This window comes from Crotalus tigris, unplaced genomic scaffold (assembly GCF_016545835.1).
Source record: "Crotalus tigris isolate CLP2741 ecotype Arizona unplaced genomic scaffold, ASM1654583v1 scf7180000018830.229766, whole genome shotgun sequence".
Classification (NCBI taxonomy): Eukaryota; Metazoa; Chordata; class Lepidosauria; order Squamata; family Viperidae; genus Crotalus; species Crotalus tigris.
In genome coordinates, this window is record NW_024097220.1 from 10,598 (window position 1) to 31,590 (window position 20,993).

At 42.5% G+C, this 20,993-nt stretch overlaps 1 protein-coding gene across 1 annotated transcript in view; it reads right to left on the reverse strand.

Moving 5' to 3' along the window:
* Positions 1-730: 730 nt before the first annotated feature.
* Positions 731-20,993, reverse strand: part of LOC120314091 (interleukin-5 receptor subunit alpha-like) — a gene marked incomplete at its 3' end in the record, with an annotated part of 35,685 nt that continues 15,422 nt past the window's right edge. Inside the window, exons 4-6 of the mRNA XM_039356813.1 lie at positions 1,554-1,695; positions 1,288-1,460; positions 731-855 (exon numbers count right to left, since the gene is read on the reverse strand). Of these exons, the coding sequence (XP_039212747.1) occupies positions 731-855; positions 1,288-1,460; positions 1,554-1,695 (440 nt within the window). The remainder of the gene's footprint in view (positions 856-1,287; positions 1,461-1,553; positions 1,696-20,993) is intronic.

Genomic DNA, 20,993 nt, shown 5'->3' on the forward strand with positions numbered 1-20,993 from the left:
GCAAATACTCAAATAAAGTAATACAATATAAAATCCATAGAAAACCCTTCAACACACAAACTACTTCTGTCAGAATCACCAGCAAAGCAAATAGGTATGTCTGCAGATGTACACATACAAACACAACTTAGGAAAGCGTTGTGAAGCATTGCTTCCAGTTGCTTTGCATAGCCTAGTTGGTAATTATTACAGATTTATACAAGCTTCTTTGTATTGATTAGTACCAGAGAGTGATTAATCTTCCCAACACACCTTGGCAATAAATTTAATCTATTGTATCCCTGGGAGTGCCTGGTGGGAAGAAAACCCCATCTACTGTCTAGGGCAGTGATTCTCAATCTTTTTTTCATCACGGACCCCTTTAAATATCTTTTGTGGCCACAAACCATGGCCAGTGACCCACAAGACTTAAGATTTAAATCATAATATTTCTTCAAGCCTTCACAGACCCCGTCTGATGACATTGCGGCCCCCCAGGTAACTGCGGACCATAGGTTGAGAACCACTGAAGAGACAATAAGAGTCCCTTCATCCAATTATTTCTGGGATTTTTACCCTGTCTGTATGGGTATGTATGAAACCATGAAATAACACTCCTATATTCTTTAAATCAATAACAATCTGGCAATCTTTTCAAAATTTGAAATATTTGTTTTCCAATAGATGTCATTTTCTAGCTCAAAAATTGACATTAGTGTGGCAAGGGAATTTTCAATTTGTTGGCTCTTACCTTTATTTGGAACTCAAAGCATTCCCTTCCAACTTTACGAGAGCTTGGAGGAGGTTCCCATTGGATTCTATAATATAATGGTGATTTATAATCCACAGTAATATTTTGGGGAGGTTGAAGCTGTTCTGGAATGAAATAACCAGCATTATAAGTAGTTGAAGACTTAGGAAATCATGTCTATATGCACAGATACTGTATAAGCAATGAAATACTTTAAGAAGAGAAGAGATAAACAAAATGAGCACAGTCTCTTTAGCCCAAATTTGATAGGTATATTTGGTTTTCTTTTTTTAGTTCTTTCAGTCTCTAGATCAATGAAAATTAATATTTAAAAATGAAAGCCTTGTTACTTCTTACTTATTGCAAGTCAGAAGATGAATTACCATGTATGTTTTCTTCATAAAAGAATGCAAGACTATTTTTTAAAATGAAATGTTGGACCCTTACAGAAGGAATAATTCTGGGCATATCATATCTGGCCATCTTCATATTTCAATATATCTAGTATAAATGCTTCTATTATTATTAGTTATAAACATTCTCCCTTTTTTTCTCACCTTTTTTATAAAGTCGGAAATCATCAACATACGATTGAATTGGAGATTTTGTGCTTGATCCATTTACTGTAATATTCACACGATATTTATTTACTATCACATCAGGGAAGTAGCAACCAATGTGTCTTCTATGCATATTACTTATGTAATGTGGACACTCGTTATCTGTAGCCCTGTTTATACCAAACAAATTTTATTTAAGAACCAATCAAACACAATATACTTTCAAGAATATTTTTTTAGTTTATTAAATGAAAATGCATTACTTGTGGTAAGCTAAGTACATAAAATACTGGGTGTCTGAAGGAGCATTTGTGCCAGCATTCCAAGTACAATTCATAGTAGGATTCTTAAATATATATGAGCGAACAATACAGGAAAAGTTTTCAACAGATGTTCCATTCATACCTAGAAATGGGTAAAAATTGAGAAGTTAAATATTCAAGACAATGTTTTATCTTATATATAAGGATCAATATAAGCTTCAAGCCTTTCAGTCAACTCCATAAAAATCTGTCATTTTTAAAAAATAAAAGTTTTTATTTAGTTTTATAGGGTTAGGGAAGGGCTAGGACCAGGATAGGGATTAAGGTTTGGCGTAGGGTTAGAATCGGGATTGGGGTTAGGACGGGATTGGAAACAACATTGGGTTACCCCTGAATAACATTTTCAAGCTTTAGCAAGCAGATTATTGTTCGGGTACATATGTTCAATTAACACTGATTAATATAATGGTAAATAGCTGTAGTAAATATGATAAATGATAATCATGAACAGTATTGGTTGGTCAATACACATCATTCTTCTTACTAATATATATTCAAAATAACATATCACATTCATTTCTCACTAGTTCGTTTGGTAAAAAATTTCCCATGTTCTAAAATAAACTGAATCTTCTTTCACTTTGATCTCTAAGGTTAAGCTATCCATTTCTGCACATTCTAAAATTTTCTTAATTAAAATCTCTTCAGTTGGTAAATTTTCATTTTTCCAGTACTGGGCAAATACTATTCTCGCTGCTGTCAGTACATGCAATATTAAAATTCTCCTTCTCATATTTAGTTCTTAATATTCCTAACATAAACAGTTCTGGTTTGAATTCTATCTGTCTTTTAGTCATCTTTTCCAGCCATGTATGTATATATCTTAAGCCAGAACTTTTTCGCTTTAGGACATATCCACCAGATATGGTAGTAAGTGCCTGGCCTTTGTTTACATTTCCAACAATTATTCAAAGTATTTTTAAAAAAATTTGCTAGTCTTACTGGTGTCATATGCCATCTATAAAACATTTTATACAAATTTTCTTTATATGAGACTGCTTTAGTCAGTTTAATATTTCTATTCCATAGTCAGGTTTTCATCTGTTTTTAACAATATTTGGTCAAATTCTGTCTTTATAAAATCCCATTGTCTTTGCATCTTTTCCATGTCTCGTTTGAATTTGCAAATATGGCCACCATGCTAAGTCAATACCTTGTCGTTGTAGATCTTGTCTATCTTTCAATTTTCCTTCATTGTCCAAGTTATCTTTATAAGTGACGACTTTGTCATAGTTAATTAAATTTGGGTAAGCAAAAGCTTCCATTGTTGAAAGCCATTCAGGTAGTTTAATATAAATCTTCTGCTTTATTCTTTCCCATTTTAAAAGAAGTACATTCCTTATAAAGTGGTTTTGAAAGTATGTGTTTTATTTTTCCCATACCATAGGAAGACATGCCAACCAATTTGTAGGTCATGCCCCTCTAGGTACAATAGTCTTTTATTTCTCAGTGTTATCCATTCTTTAAGCCATAGTAAGATGGGTGCTTGATAGTATAGTCTCCAGTCTGGGAGTCCAAATCCTCCACTATCTTTAGCTTCTTGTAACATTTTCACTTTAATTCATGCTTTCTTTCCTTGCCAAATAAATTTCAATATTGTTGCATTTAGGTCATCAAAAAAGAACTTTCCCAATTTTACAGGAATCATTTGGAATAAGAAGAGTATTTTCGGTAAAGTATTCATTTTCACTGTGGCTGTTCTTTCCAACAGTGACAATTGAAGATTTTTCCACTTTTCCAAGTCCAATTTTATTTGTTTCAACAATCTTTCATAGTTGTCTTCTTTTAATGTTATACAGTGCTTTTTTTGTAAAAAAAAAAAAAAAGGTGCCGAAACTCACACATGTCATACAACCCGCCCTGCCTACCCTACAAGGTTCCATCCAAAAAAGGTGCCGGAACTCCGTTCTGGGGATTCTATGACAAAAAAAAAAGCCCTGATGTTATACATCTTGCTGTTAAGTAGATTCCTAAATACTTAACTTTTTTAACTATTTGTAAGTTTGTATTTTTTGTGAGTTGAGTTTTCTGTTTGTCTGTTAAGTTCTTTGTTAATACTTTAGTCTTTTCTCTATTTATTTTCAAACCTGCCACTTCTCCAAACTTTTCTATTTTCTCCAACAGTTTGGTAGCTGTTTCAAGTGGCTCCTCCAAGATAAAATCCAGGTCATCCGCAAAGGCTTGTAATTTATATTTTTGTTCTTTTATCTCCAATCCTTTAATTTCGGTGTCTTGTCTAATATTTCTAGTCAGTACCTCCAATATTAGTATAATTAACAGTGGGGATAGTGGACATCCCTGTCTTGTACCTTTTTTAATATCAAAGGTTTATGTATAATCTCCATTTAAAATTATTCTAGCCATTTGTTTGTGGTAAATTGTTTGAATTGCATTTATATAATTTTTCCCAAAGTCCATTTCTATCAGCTGCTGAAACATAAATTGCCAATTTAAATTGTCAAAAGCTTTTTGCGCATCAAGAAATATTAATGTCATCTGTTTCCCTGGGTGGTTTTCATAGTATTCTAAAACATCCAAAATCATTCTTATTTTTTATCTGTCTCTTAGGTAAAAAGCCATTTTGATCTGTATGTATGAATTCAGTCAAAAAATTCTTAATTCTTTTTGCCATGATTGAAGCAAAAAATTTATAATCCACATTTAATAACGATATTGGTATGTAGGTTTTTTTGTGTGTAAGGTCGGTATCTTCTTTGGCTATCAAAGTAATATTAGCTTCAGTCCACAACTTTGGTATTTTAGTCTCCAAAAAGATTTTGTTACACATTCTTTCAGTGTCAGACTTAATACATCTTGTAATGCTACATAAAATTCTGTGGCCCATCTGGACCCAGAGTCTTATCTTTCTTTTGTCTTTTTATAGCTTCTGTAATCTCCATCATTGATATTTTCCCATTTAGTATATTTCAAATATTCTCTGGGATTTTTGGCAAGTCTGTTTTTTTTTTAAGTATGTCTGTATTTTTTTCTTAAGGAGCTTCCTCTGCCTTATAAAGTATCTCATAGTAGTCTTTAATATTTTTTTTCATTGCATCATTATGGAACTGTAATTTTCCTTTTGAATCTTGTAGCTTATTTATCGTTCTTTTTTTTTTCTTTTTTCAATCTATATGCTAACCATCTCTCTGGCTTATTGGCATTTTCAAAAAAAATCTGTTTAGTCCGTTTAATCTGTTGTGCGATTATATCCATTTCTGCCAGGTTTAATGTATGTTTTATTATCTCCATTTGTTTCTTAAGGATTTTCTTTTGTGGGTCTATTTGTAACTCTAATTCCAATTTTTTAAGTTCTTCTCTCAGATTTAACTGTAATCGTTACTTTTCTTTATTATTTTTAGAGGTATAAGTTATAGCCTCTAAAATATGCTTTGGCCATGTCCCATACATTTTGAAGGGATGTTTCTTCTTTCTTGTTTATTTTAAAAAAATCCATTTCCTTTGTTGCTAGTTGTACAAATTCTTTTTCTTTCAATATGGATTTATTCAAAGACCATTTTAGTTTTTTCTTGGTTCCTTTCCAGGTCATTTTTATTGGGTTGTGTTCTGCCCAAACATTAGTTTCTATCGCCATCTCTTGTATCATCATTTTCAAGTCAAGGGATGTCCATATCATATCAATTCTAGACCAAGACTTATGTCTATTTGAATAGAATGTATATTGTAGTTTCTCCAGCACGATGACTGAAGAATCCACCAATGGGTTATTTCAGTCCTCCTGCCCAATCAGACTAAGTTGTCAAGTTGTCACGCCCTTCCTTGACTGGAACCTCCCAGTTTCATCGTAGTCTTTTGCCCATGAGGACGTGATAGCTTGACTCTCAGGTCTTTTGGATGGCAGGTTAGACTAGATTTTGTAAACCATTGGTGGATTCTTGTTGATTAGAGAATTACAACTCTGATTACTGGGGTTTCTGGCCCTTATTCCCTTTCTATCAGGGGAGGAAGTAGTATTCCTCTCCAGAAAAGGAGGGAGGGCGGCTTTCTTTCACCAAACTCAGCAGTCTACTGAGTTTTGTTCCCAATACCCCTTCTAGATAGGTGAGGGGGGTGTTTTTTTTCTTTAAATTAAGCAGAGGTTGAGTCTTTCTACTCCCATTGTGGAGGACAACAGTCTTTCTTGCGGCTGCCATTTTGAGGCCACATGGCCTTCCTTTCTGACGGGGGCCCGGTTGGAGGTCCATTCTAACGGCCGCCATTTTGAGTCCATTGGCCTTCAAATCATCGCCGAAGACCTTTCGGCCAGCAGACGGATGGCTTAGGATGCTCGGAGAGCGCTGCAGGGGACAAGTACTTTATTATTTTCCCATTGTTTCCTCTGGCTGCCGTTCAGAGAGAATGAAGCTTCATTTAAGGTCAGTGAGCTCAGTCACGGATAACAGCTGATAGGCGTGACTCGTTTACATCGATTTCAAAGCCTGGAAGGGTGAAGAATTGTAGTAGTTCCCTGCCTTAGATCAATCTAAGTTCTATTATAGGATCTCATCTCTCCTACCTCCACCCTGGTTTCATAGCATCCGCCATTTTGTGAGGCAGTTGGAAACGCCCGGTTTTGTCTCACTGTGTCAGATGCCATTTTGGGAGCACTGCTCATTCCTATTTGTTACATAGTTGCTCACACTTAAGTATATGTGTGTATATATATATATATATATATATATATATATATATATATATGTCAGAATCCAATTATATTTCATCTCTAGTTATCAATTATAAAAACCCCATTTCCGCCTTCTATGGATTCTGCCATACGAGGAAGGGAAGGGGGTGAACAAAGGGGCTTTATGGCCCTCACTTCCTTCGGTATACTTCAAAGGAACTGAATGTGTGTATTGCCAAAAGAGCATAAGAATGGGGCTATTGCCTTTCATGTAGTTTTCTTTGAAGTCTCCATCCAGCTGGCAGTAAAGAAAAGGGGTTAGGAATGCAATACCTGAGACTCGCTGAAAGAGGAAGGTGATTGGGAGGGGCTACTGGGGAACCCCTTAAAACCTTGAATGGGAGAGCTTGGACCCCAAGTCCTGTCTAGAACGCCTGCAACCATTTTCTCTTAATAAAGGATTCCTGTTAGAAGAATTATTCCAAGAGTTCTGTCTTCTTAAAAGGCAAAGTGGGGTGGGTCCTTACATTAGACAGGACTTGCAAAATTAATCCACATGGAAGGGAGACCTTTGCCGGGGGATTTTGCAAAAAATTACCATGTCAGACAATGGAGCAAGAAAGGAGGAAAACTCCCTGGAAAGAGAGCCGCTGACCCAATTGGAACCTTGCCAGTTGGGATCCGAGAGGTCAGATTCCTCAGGAGAAGAAGTGGTGGAGACACGGCACCACAAGCCTTGCTGGTCAATGGGCATTGGAAAGAAAAGTGAGTGGGGAAAGGAATCAAGAAAGGTGACCCTGAGATGGGGGGCCAAGCAACCAGAATGGAAGCAGGAGATGGAGAAATCCCTGCACGCAAGTGTAGAGGGAGAAAGCTGGGCACCGTACTCAGACTGGATCCCAGAGAAAGCTATTGACCTGATGAAGAGAACTCTCAGCTCCCTAGGAGAGGAGAATCCTGAGCCCTACGGCCGCCCCAGCTCCTGGAGCCGCAAAGAGAGAGACACCGAGGGGGAAGTTGAACCTGCAGCCCCGGGGACATCTGCTGATCCAGTAGTTCCCACCCCCTACCAAACCACACATGGCAATCTGGACGGAAGACACTACCACCAACAACGGAGGCACCGATCCATTCCAAGACGTCCGCCGTTGGAGGTGAAATTCAAAGGGGAGCCAACACGCTTGGGATTTTTCCTAACCCAAGTCCTCAGCTACATGGAGGAATATGGGCGGGACATCCCCAGTGACAAAGTCCGCATCCGGATCGTGCAATCTGCCCTGGATGGACCAGCTGCCGATTGGGTGGTGAACGTGCATGACTCCAATGCCCCAGAACTCAGGAACTTCAACCGTTTCATGTCTCCTATGAGAAGATGATTTGAAGACCCCCTGGCTGATCACAAAGCCCGCGAAAGGATAAAAATGATGAGGCAAGGCAAACGCCCGGTGGCTGAATATACACAAGAATTCCGGGCCATTGCCAGCAAACTGAACTGGCCAGAACACATCCTCCTTAGCCATTTCAAAGACAGATTAAATTATGATCTATATGATGCTTGCCTGCCCCTAGGGGACCCACACCAAATTGAGGAATGGTACATCTTGGCAGAGGAAGCAGAGATCGACATATTGAAAAGACATCGCCGAGGAAAACAATGGAGCCACTCCCCGCCTGAGTTGACACACGAACCAGTGAAATCATCAACTAAAGCAAAGAAGCAAATGGGGTGTTCCACGTGTGGAAGAGAAGGGCATCGAGCTGTAGAAAGCCGCTCCAAAGCCCCCCAGCACAACCCAGACAGATCCCCAATCAGCAAATCCGGAAAGTCTTCAGCTAAGCCAAAAGAAACTGCCATGAGAATGATGGAAATTGCGGAAACCCCCACTTCTGCTCCTCAGGAGGAAAGAACTCCAGTCTAAACCACAGGGCCGGTGGACGCCTCAGATGACAGCTCAGAGGGTGAACCCCTGGTAAGTGGACACATCGCACCCATCCTCAAGACAGTGACTATATTAATTCCCCCCATGCCTGAAGCTGTGAAGGTGAAAGCCTTAATAAACTCTGGCTGCACCCGCTGCCTCATTAGCCCGACATTAATGGGGAATCTGGGCATCCCATCGAGGAGACTGGAACAACCAATCTCATTTGGCCAGTTAGATGGATCCATAGCACGGGGGGGCAGCTACCCTAGCCACTCTACCAATCCACTTCTCCCTGGGCAAACATGAGGAAGACATAACGTTTGTAGTGACCCCAGGCATGGAATGCCCAATGATCCTAGGGATGGAATGGTTAAAGAAATGGAACCCCTGGGTGAATTGGAGGACGACAGAAATCAAATTCCCGAAGGGGGACCCTATGGACTTAAAACCCCAAGGGAGGCTACCAGAATCAAGAATAGAAAAATCATCCATGGGAGAGGAAAAGGGACTAACAGAAATACCAGAGGAATACAGAGACCTTGCTGAAGTTTTCAGTGAGGAGAGGGCAAATGAGCTCCCCCGCATCGACCCACAGACTGTACCATTGAATTCAAGCCTGGGGCAAAATTCCCGAAGCCCAGATTATACTCCATGAGCCCAAAGGAGACGGAGGAAATGCAAAGATTCATAAAAAAAAACCTAGAGAGAGTTTTCATTGAGCCAGCCAAGCCTAAAATGGCTGCCCCGGTCCTTTTTAGAGAGAAGAAGGATGGCTCTTTACACTTATGCATGGGTTATAGGGCCCTGAATACAATCAGTGAAAGCAACCTATACACTTTGCCCTTCATGAAAGACATGCTGTCACACCTATCGAAAGGGAATTTTTTTTCTAAACTTGACCTAAGGGAAGCTTACTATCGTGTGAGAATTAAGGAAGGGGACGAATGGAAGACCGCACTTAACTGCCCCTTGGGGTGCTATTAATTCAAAGTCTTGCCATTTGGATTACAAGGGGGCCCTGCAGTATTTATGCAATTAATCAATGATGTTCTAAGGGAGCACCTGTTTAAGGGGGTCCTTGTTTACTTGGACGACATTCTTATCTTCACTGAAACAAAAGAGGAACATGTCAACCTTGTCAGAGTGGTTTTAAAGAAACTGCGAGCCGCCCACCTATATGCCAAACTCTCAAAATGCGAATTCCACCAGGAAAGGATAGACTACCTAGATTATCGCATATCCCCCCAGGGCATTGAAATGGACCCAGAGAAGGTCAGCGCAGTATTAGATTGGGCACCACCCCGCACAAGAAAGCAACTACAAAGTTTCCTGGGCTTTGCAATCTTTTACCACCAATTCATCCCCTCATTTGCCCAGATAGCCTTGCCCCTCATTAACTTGCTAAAAATGAAGGGAGCATCCTCAGTAAAACCTAGCCAGCCACTAATATGGACAATGGAGTGCCAAGCAGCGTTTGAGAGACTAAAGAGACTTTTTTCTGCCGAACCAGTACTAAGACACCCAGACATGGACAAGACCTTCATAATACAGGCAGATGCAAGTGATGTGGCAGTGGGGGCTGTTCTATTACAAGAAAATGATGATGGAGTATTGCAACCCTGTGCATATACATCCAAGAAACTCACGGAAACAAGACAGTGCTGGCCTGTATGGGAGAAGGAGGCATACGGGATATGTTGGGTATTACTCATGTGGCGACAGTTCCTGGAAGGCGACAAAATCCCCTTCCAGGTGTGGACTGATCACAAAAATTTGGAAGCCCTGAAAACGCCCAGGAAACTCAATCCCAAACAAGCCCGCTGGTCCCAGCATTTTCATCAGTTCCAATTTAAGCTCAAACATTTACCAGGGAGAAAGAACTTCCTGGCAGATGCACTATTTCGCATGCCCCAATATAACAGTGCACGAACCACAGACTGTAAACCAATAATGGCAGAGTCACAACTGGCAGCACCAGTAGCCACAAGAACCCAAGCTAAATTAAAACCACAACTGGACAGCCAAACTGGAATTGAATTCAGAAAAAGTTTGGAAACAGACGAATGGTTCCAGAAAAACAAAAATGTGTGCACAATGAGAGATGGATTGCCTTGGGTAGGGGAAAAGTTATATATACCAACAACCCAAAGAGTCACTTTCATGCAGCTTTGCCATGACACAAAATCGGCAGGGCATTTTGGATTTGTAAAAACTTTACATTTAATTAAACGGCAATTTCGGTGGCCATCAATAAAAAAGGACATAGAAAGTTATGTGGCCAGCTGCCCAAAATGTGCGACTGCAAAGAGGTTGCAAGGGAAATCGCCAGGAATATTACAACCAGTGGCAAATCCCTCAGCCCCCTGGAGGGAAATAGCCATGGATTTTATAGTGGAATTGCCTGAAAGCAATGGGAATACTGTTGTCTGGACGATCACGGACTTGTTTTCCAAACAGGTGCACTTTATCCCTTGCCAAAAGATTCCCAGTGCAAAAGCCTTAGCAAAACTTTTTATCCAGCACATTTACAGATTGCATGGAGCACCCCAACGCATCATCTCTGATAGGGGAGTGCAATCTACATCTGCATTTTGGAAGGAATTTTTATCCCTCTTAGGAACCACTCAGGGACTGACATCTAGCCATCATCCACAATCAAATGGGGGGACTGAAAAAATGAACTCCGTACTTAAGCAATATTTAAGATGTTTTCTTAATTTCAGACCGAGTGGGCGGACTTACTCCCTTTTGCAGAAGTTGCCTACAATAATACAGTCCACTCCAGCACAGGTTACACTCCTTTTCAAATAGCCACCGGTCAAAGTTTCAACGCAATGCCAGAATTAACCCCAAACGAACCAACGATCCCATGACTGAAAGAATGGATGGAAAAACTACAAAACACCTGGCCAATAGTTAGAAAAGCACTAGATGAAGCTAGGCAGGCATACAAAGCACAAGCTATTGATGGAAAATAGCGGAAAATAGCAGCCAGAAGCAGGCGGATTTTTTCTTTTTATAGGGTGGATGGGGAGTGATGCGGCGGCGGCCCACTTCTGATCTTGACTGAAGGAGGGAAGACCCAAGTGGCGTGGCTGAGGCAATGGATGTGACTCAAGCCAAACAAGAACATCTCTTGGCCTTGAAAGTAATGAGATTGACCAAGCCTACATTATTCACCAATATACCAGTGACTTGTGAAGAAAGAGATCTGCCAGCGGGAGGCTGAAGACACCAGCCTGAAGATGACGAATGGGACTTTGTCAAGACGTCGCCAAGACACTTGCAATTTTACGCGGGAGAAAACCCGAACAACCAAAGACCTACATATATATATATATATATATATATATATATATATATATATATATATATATATATAGTAAGGACCCACCCCACTTTGCATCTTAATATATATATTATATATATATATATATATATATATATATATATACTATATATATCTTGGTTGTTCGGGTTTTCTCCCGCGTAAAATTGGAAGTGTCTTGGCGACGTTTCGACGAAGTCCCATTCGTCATCTTCAGGCTGGTGTTTTCAGCTTCTTGCTTTGAGCAGCAATGTGTGGTCTTAGCTGTTTCTTCCTTTTAACTGCCAGTGGGGGTATGAACTGATTGGGTGGGAGCTTGGCTGTGTTCTGATTGGGTGGAGGTGTGTTCTGAATGGTTAGGGGCTTGGCTGTGCTCTGATTGGCTGGGGGAGTGTTCTGTTTGGTTGTGCTCAGGTTAGTCTGAGTTGCAGAGGGGTTTAAGATTTTGGGGTTAGGGAGTCGTTTGTCAATAAGGGCGGGGTTTCCAAATGGCTGGTAGGCGGGAGGTATCATCTCGCTTGTTCATGCTGTGTGGGCGTTTTTCTATCTCGATGGCTTCTCTGATTATTCTGTTATTAAAATGTTCACTTTTGGCAATGGTTCTGGTATTTTTAAAGTCAATTTCATGTCCTGTGGCTTTAAGGTGTTGGACCAGGGAAGATGTTGGTTCCTCTTTTTTTGACTGAGTTCTTATGTTCTTCAATGCGTGCGGGTGTTTGTATGTAGGTCTTTGGTTATTCGGGTTTTCTCTCGTGTAAAATTGGAAGTGTCTTGGCAATGTTTCGACGAAGTCCCATTCATCATCTTCAGGCTGGTGTTTTCAGCTTCGTGCTTTGAGGAGCAATGTGTGGTCTCAGCTGTTTCTTCCTTTTAACTGCCACTTGGGTGGGAGCTTGGCTGTGTTCTGATTGGGTGGAGGTATGTTCTCATTGGTTAGGGGCTTGGCTGTGCTCTGATTAGATGAGGGGTTGGTTGTGCTCTGATTGGATGGGGGAGTGTTCTGTTTGGGTGGGGGCTTTGTTGTGCTCAGGTTAGTCTGAGTTTCAGGGGGATTTAAGATGGTGGGCTTCCTTGCTATTTTTTGGCTTCGTGTTCGTGTTCATGCCTCATCTTCATGGTGGGTGTCAGTTTGCTTCATGTATGGATTGGAGGGGTTTAAAATGGCTAATGAAGCAGCTGTGGTTTGGCTTCTGGTTTTTGCTCGTGCCTTATCACCGGTGTGGCTTTGGGTTTGCTTTTTGCGTGGATGTGTGGTGGTGACATCCTGTGTGGTTTTTATGAGTTTGGTGTCATTCTTTGTGTTAGGGAGTTGTTTGTCAATAAGGGCGGGTTTCCAAATGGCTGGTAGGCGGGAAGTATCATCTCGTTTGTTCATGCTGTGTGGGCGTTTTTCTATCTCGATGGCTACTCTAATTATTCTGTTATTAAAATGTTCATTTTTGGTGATAGTTTTGGTATTTTTAAAGTCAATTTCATGTCCTGTGGCTTTAAGGTGTTGGACCAGAGAAGATGTTGGTTCCTCTTTTGTGACTGAGTTCTTATGTTCTTCAATGCGATTTCCCTTGCAACCTCTTTGCAGATGCACATGTTGGGCAGCTGGCAATATAACTTTCTATGTCCTTTTTCATGGATGGCCACCAAAATTGCCGTTTAATTAAATGTAAAGTTTTTGCAAATCCAAAATGCCCTGCTGATTTTGTGTCATGGCAAAGGTGCATGAAAGTGACACTTTGGCTTGTTGGTATATATAACTTTTCCCCTACCCAAGGCAATCCGTCTCTCATTGTGCACACATTTTTGTTTTTCTGGAACCATTCGTCTGTTTCCAAACTTTTTCTGAATTCAATTCCAGTTTGGCTGTCCAGTTGTGATTTTAATTTAGCTTGGGTTCTTGTGGCTACTGGTGCTGCCAGTTGTGACTCTGCCATTATTGGTTTACAGTCTGTGATTCGTCCACTGTTATATTGGGGCATGCGAAATAGTGCATCTGCCAGGAAGTTCTTTCTCCCTGGTAAATGTTTGAGCTTAAATTGGAACTGGTGAAAATGCTGGGACCAGCGGGCTTGTTTGGGATTGAGTTTCTTCGACGTTTTCAGGGCTTCCAAATTTTTGTGATCAGTCCACACCTGGAAGAGGATTTTGTTGCCTTCCAGGAACTGTCGCCACGTGAGTAATTCCCAATGTATCCCATAAGCCTCCTTCTCCCATACGGGCCAGTGCTTTTCTGTTTCCGTGAGTTTCTTGGATGTATATGCACAGGGTTGCAATACCCCTTCATTGTTTTCTTGTAATAGAACAGCCCCCACTGCCACATCACTTGCATCTGCCTGTATTACGAAGGGCTTGTCCATGTCTGGGTGCCTTAGTACTGGTTCGGCAGAAAAAAGTCTCTTTAGTCTCTCAAACGCTGCTTGGCACTCCATTGTCCATGTTAGTGGCTGGCTAGGTTTTACAGAGGATGCTCCCTTCGTTTTTAGTAAGTTAGTGAGGGGCAAGGCTATCTGTGCAAATGAGGGGATGAATTGGCGGTAAAAGTTTGCAAAGCCCAGGAAACTTTGTAGTTGCTTTCTTGTGCGGGGTGGTGCCCAATCTAATACTGCTTTGACCTTCTCTGGGTCCATTTCAATGCCCTGGGGGGGATATGCGATAACCTAAGTAATCTATCCTTTCCTGGTGGAATTCGCATTTTGAGAGTTTGGCATATAGGTGGGCAGCTCGCAGTTTCTTTAAAACTGCTCTGACAAGGTTGACATGTTCCTCTTTTGTTTCGGTGAAGATAAGAATGTCGTCCAAGTAAACCAGGACCCACTTAAACAGGTGCTCCCTTAGAAGGCCATTGATTAATTGCATAAAGACTGCAGGGCCCCCTTGTAATCCAAATGGCAAGAGTTTGAATTGATAGCAACCCATGGGGCAGTTAAATGCGGTCTTCCATTCATCCCCTTCCTTAATTCTCATGCGATAGTAAGCTTCCCTTAGGTCTAGTTTAGAAAAAATTTTCCCTTTCGATAGGTGTGACAGCATGTCTTTCATGAGGGGCAGAGGGTATAGTTTGCTTTCACTGATTGTATTCAGGGCCCTATAATCCACGCATAAACGTAAAGAGCCATCCTTCTTCTCTCTAAAAAGGACCGGGGCAGCCACTTTAGGCTTGGCTGGCTCAATGAAACCTCTCTCGAGGTTTTTTTTTATAAATCTTTCCATTTCCTCCTTCTCCTTTGGGCTCATGGAGTATAATCTGGGCTTCGGGAGTTTTGCCCCAGGCTTGAATTCAATGGTGCAGTCTGTGGGTCGGTGGGGAGGGGAGCTCATTCGCCCTTTCCTCACTGAAGACTTCAGCAAGGTCTCTATATTCCTCTGGTATTTCTGTTAATCTTTTTTCCTCTCCTATGGATGCTTTTTCTATTCTTGATTCTGGTAGCCTCCCTTGGGGTTTTAAGTCCATAGGGTCCCCCTTCGGGAATTTGATTTCTGTCGTCCTCCAATTGACCCAGGGGTTCCATTTTTTCAACCATTCCATCCCTAGAATCATTGGGCATTCCATACCTGGGGTCACCACAAACGTTATGTCTTCTTCATGTTTGCCCAGGGAGAGGTGTATTGGTAGAGTGGCTAGGGTAGCTGGCATCCCCCGTGCTATGGATCCATCTAACTGGCCATTTGAGATTGGTTGTTCCAGTCTCCTGAATGGGATGCCCAGATTCCCCACTAGTGTTGGGCTAATGAGGCAGCGGGTGCAGCCAGAGTCTATTAAGGCTTTCACCTTCACAGCTTTGGGCATGGGGGGGATTAATATAGTCACTGTGTTGAAGATGGGTGTGATGCATCCACTTACCAGGGGTTCGCCCTCTGAGCTGTCATCTGAGGCATCCACCGGCCCTGTGGTGTAGGCTGGAGTTCTTTCCCCTTGGTGAGCAGAAGTGGGGGGTTCTGCAATTTCCATCATTCTCATGGCCGTTTGTTTTGTCTTAGCTGAAGACTTTCCGGATTTGTTGATTGGGGATCTGTCTGGGTTGTGCTGGGCGGCCTTTGAGCGGCATTCTACAGCTCGATGCCCTTCTCTTCTGCACTTGAAACACCCCATTTGCTTCTTGGCTGTAGCCGATGATTTCACCGGTTCGTGTGTCAGCTCAGGCGGGGGGCGGCTCCATTGTTTTCCTCGGCGGTGCCTCTTCAATATGTCGATCTCTGCTTCCTCTGCCAAGACGTACCATTCCTCAAGTCGGTGTGGGTCCCCTTGGGGCAGGCAAGCGTCATATAGATCATAGTTTAGTCCATCTTTGAAATGGCTAAGGAGGATGTCTTCTGGCCAATTCAGTTTGCTGGCAATGGCCCGGAATTCTTGTGTATATTCAGCCACCAGGCGTTTGCCTTGCCTCATCGTTTTTATCCTTTCACGGGCTTTGCGATCAGCCAGGGGGTCTTCAAATCGTCTTCTCAAAGAGGACATGAAACAGTTGAAGTTACTGAGTTCTGGGGCATTGGAGTCATGCAAGTTCACCACCCAATCTGCAGCCGGTCCATCCAGGGCAGATTGCACGATCCGGATGCGGGCTTTGTCGCTGTGAATGTCCTGCCCATATTCCTCCATGTAGCTGAGGACTTGGGTTAGGAAAAATCCCAAGCGTGTTGGCTCCCCTTTGAATTTCACCTCCAACGGTGGACATCTTGGAATGAATCGGTGCCTCCGTTGTTGGTGGTAGTGTCTTCCGTCTAGATTGCCATCTGTGGTCCGGTAGGGGGTGGGGGCTACTGGATCAGTAGATGTCCCCAGGGTTGCAGGTTCCACGTCCCCCTCGGTGTCTCTCCCTTTGCGGCTCCAGGAGCTGGGGTGGCCGTAGGGCTCAGGATTCTTCTCTCCTAGGGAGCTGAGAGTTCTCTTCATCAGGTCAATAGCTTTCTCTAGGATCCAGTCTGAGTACGGTGCGCAGCTTCCTCCCTCTTCACTTGCGTGCAGGGATTTCTCCATCTCCTGCTTCCATTCTGGTTGCTTGGTCCCCGTCTCAGGGTCACCTTTCTTGATTCCTTTCCCCACTCACTTTTCTTTCCAACGCCCATTGACCAGCGAGGCTTGTGGTCCCGTGTCTCCACCACTTCGTCTCCCGAGGAATCTGACCTCTTGGATCCCAACATCTGGCAAGGTTCCAACTGGGTCAGCGGCTCTCTTTCCAGGGAGTTTTCCCCTCTCTTGCTCCATTGTCTGACATGGTAAATTTTTGCAAAATCCCCCAGCAAAGTTCTCCCTTCCAGGTGGATTAATTTTGCAAGTCCTGTCTAATGTAAGGACCCACCCCACTTTGCATCTTAAGAAGACAGAACTCTTGGAATAATTCTTCCAACAGGAATCCTTTATTAAGAAGAAGTGGTTGCAGGCATGCTAGACAGGACTTGGGGTCCAAACTCTCCCATTCAAGGTTTAAGGGGTTCCCCAGCAGTCCCACCCAATCACCCCCCCTTCCAGTGATAGTTTCAGGCATCACAATTCCACCCCTTTTTTTCTTTCTTCCGTCTGGATGGAGACTTCAGATAAACTACATGAAAGGTAAATAACCTCCTTTGTTATGGTAAGGTTCTTTGGTGCTAACTACATTCAAACTCTTTGAGGTTGCAATAAACACATTCAGTTCCTTAGAAGTATACTGAAGGAAGTGAGGGCCATAAAGCCCCTTTGTTCTCCCCCTTCTCTCCCTCTTATGGCAGAATCCAGAGAGGGCAGAATTGGGGTTTTCTATATTTGATAATTAAAGATGAAATATAATTGGATTCTGACAAGAGGTTTGCAATGACAGGTGAGAGGGGTGATCCCATGGGTGCTCCTTCTGTTTGTATTTTTGTCCATTATAGATGAAGTATGCGTTGGATAGGCAGTGGTTGGTCAGATCTAAGATGTGTTTGGGGGGGGTTATATTTGTTTTGGATAGCTGTCAAGGCTTCTTTGATAGGAACTTGGGTGAAGAGGGATATGACATCGAAGCTCATGAGTAGGTCGCTGGGCTGTAAGTTTTGTTTCTTTATGATCTCTATAAACTGGAATGAGTTTTTTACGTGTGAGGTGGTGGAGTTTTCCATCATGTCAGGAGCTTTCCAAATTTCAAGCCTCAGACAGCTTTACTATATAAAGCATTTTTAAATTGCCAAAAAGCTTAAACCACTGCTTAAGTTCAGGGGAGGGGGAAGAAATTCCACCACCTCCCTAAAAGTGAAGGGCTCGCTGTTGAGCTGACAAAAAGCTCTTTACCAAAAATCCACCTCTAGTAAGAAATAAGATGGTATTCTCACTCGGCTCAGCTGCTTGCTGCCATTCTGAGCTTCTTCTCCCTCTCCGATGATCAGCTGGCAATGGCAGACCACATAAATGCGGTCTGCCTTTCTTCTGCTGGGGGTTCCTTTGGCTCCAGCGAGCTGGCTACTGCCGACCCATGATCTCCAAAGCTTCACCCCTCGGTGGCCACCTCTCTGGGGTGGATTTCAGCCCATATGGGCCCACCGGCAGGCGAAAATCAGACCTGGGGGGGAGGAAAATCTCTTCCCTGGGTCTATTCTTCAGCAACATCACTGGAAAATCCCTAAAATCTGTCATTTTTTAAATTTGTCCCTTTTGATTGATTGAAGCTGAAATTTCAAAACTATGCAAGGTTATGATTTCTTACAAGTATTTTATGCTATCTGATCATATGACTCAGAGTAATAGGATATCTGAATTATGATTAATATTTTTAAGAATAAGTTACAATAATTAGAACTGAAAAATCAATTTGATTTTCTGGCTGTTGTTGGATATCAAACACATTCTATTCCTAGGGAACTTTTATCAAGATTTTATCCATCTTCTGTGCAGTGACTAAGTCATGGCAGAAATTATACCATGTCAATAAGCCAACAATTGAGTTATACATATTTAAACAGTAAACATGGAGCCTAGTGTATATGAAGAAATCCTGGAATTAAGGATATGGCAAGAGATAGCAAATGCGTACAAAGATAGTTCCCAAAAGAGGGAATGCAATTTATGTGGGCACTCCCTTGAGCAGGTTAAGATCTTTAAATATCTAGGGATAGTTTTCAAGCTTCAGGAAGTAGAAATGCTCTCCTGGATTAGGTATCCTGCAATGCATAGAGATCTGCCCCAATTATTCAAACTTTTTTTTTCTAGAGGAGCACTATCTGCAATTAAGTTTTTTGCTGTTAAAGCCCAAACACAACTGTTATACAAAGACCAATTAGGATCATATAACAGAATGATAAATTTAGAAAGAATTCAAACCAAATATTTATAAGAATCTTAAACCACAGTGCTTTCCCACTGTAAAGTTGAATCCAGTCTCTGAATAAATATCTTTACCTACTGGCTAAAAGCTTTACCTGACTGCCCCAGGAATTGTTGATACAGCACCAAAGAGGAATTATGGAGTTTGTCATTTGGAGTTCTAATAACTGTCTGGTTTGGTACAGCAACTAAACAGGACAGGCACAGAGTTCAACAGATAGAAAAAACAATTGCAACCAGGCTGCCTTCCATTGAGGATCTGTATACTGCACAAACCAGAATGAGGGCTGAGAAAATATCTATAGACCCCCTCACATCCTGGACATAAACTGTTTCAATCTCTCCCTTCAGGACGCCGCTTAGGGCATTGTATGCCATAATAACTGGATGCAAAGGCAGTTTTTTCCCTCGTGCCATCACTCTGCTGAACATCTAATGATCACTGTTCTGTTTCTCACGTTGGTAGGCATTGAATGAGGCAGAGTAACAAACAGGTACTTCTTTATTCAGCTTCAATAGAACAGCAAACAAAATGGCTCTGCCCCCTTTTATACCTTTTGCAAGGGACAGCACCAGCCAATGAATGCAACGTATTTTCCCGCTCCTGCGCATGCTCAGTAAGCTGAAAACAGCCTGTCTGGCCCAGGCAGGCCACATGGTCTGCCCGGGTCTCAGTGGAGCTTCCTGAACCTGCTCTGTCAATCAGAGCCCAAGATATAACACCCCTCCCCTCCTGGTTCAGGAACAGATACTTAATATTTTACAATACTACATGTGGCCTCACAATGTTATATTAACAACCAATAATACACAACATTATAGGTCATTCACTTACCAAAATAATAATTGAAATCAGTTACAAGGAATATATACAACATTCCTCATACATTACATCATAGCATAATTAAGTCAGTTCCCCAAAAGACATACACAAGCTTTTCCATTACAATAAAATACACAAGCATTTTATGGTTGTAAGGACAGAAACCTCACATAGTCCTTTAAAAACTTTGGTGGGCCCTTGGCCTGCTCCGATTGTGTCGGAGCTGCTGCAAGCCCCCGATCTGCAAGCTCGCCTGCCAGGCTCGGCAGACCGGGACTTTGAGACCCATTTGATATGGGTGAAACCAGATCGTGAAGGCTGGTCTGTTCTGGTAAGCCCAAACCTTTGTCCATTTGACTTTGTCTGGCCCTTTCCGGTAGGCCCAAACCAGAGTTCCTTGATAGGGTGGAATTCCCCAGATCAGCATAAACAGCCAGCTGGGAGCACTGTCCCATTGGCGCAAAGCCTGAGGTAGATGTGGCATGAAAATCTGATTGAGTGCAGTGGCCCATTGGCGCATTGCCTGCAGAAGGAGTGGTGTGGCAAGTTGGTTGAGTGCAATGTCCCATGGACACTGTGCCAGAGTTAGGAGCTGCCTCATTGGCAAAATGCTTTCACTGAGAGACTGAGATCCATGATCGCAATCATGGTCCTCCTCCCCCCCGAGAGCAGAGTCAGGAGCGGAAGGGTGGCTAGGTAACCTCCAACACAGCTGGTCAATGTGCCTGTGTGGCACACGACCATCTTCCAAGGCCACTTCGTATGAAAGTGGCCCAGTAACTTTGCAGACCACCGCTAGCACCAAGAGATATCCAGATCCATAGTTCTGCGCCCAAACCGGATCACCCACTTACAAATGCTTTGGTGCCCATGGCTGTGACACCTGTGAAGACACCCGGTCTGGGTGTAATCTATCTAACTTGGTGATAAGGCGGCGACCCCATCGGAGCTCAGCTGGGCTGTTGCCCGTAGATGTGCATGGAATGGTACGGTGGCAGAGGAGGAAATCTGCCAACCTGTGATGCCAGTTTCCATAGGTGAGCCATTTCAAGACCTCTTTTGTGGTGTGCACCATGTGCTCAGCTTGGCCATTTGAGGTCGGGTAAAAAGGTGCCGAAGTAGCATGCCTAATCATATTTGTCCTCAGAAAGGACTGGAACTCTGAGCAGGTGAATTGAGGTCCATTGTCAGAGACGAGGACATCTGGGAGCCCGTGAGAGGCAAAAAACTTTTGCTGAAGCTCTTGGCTCTTCAGACTGCAAACTAGCTGGTCTTGTAGCCGTTCTTCCAAGTCTTTAAACTCGCAAGGCCTTGCAGCTTGACGCAGAGCAGCAATGAAGTCTGCGGTAGATTCTCCTGGACGCTGGTTCCGCTGTTCAAAACCATGTTGCCATGCTATGACCGACAGCTTTGGTTCAA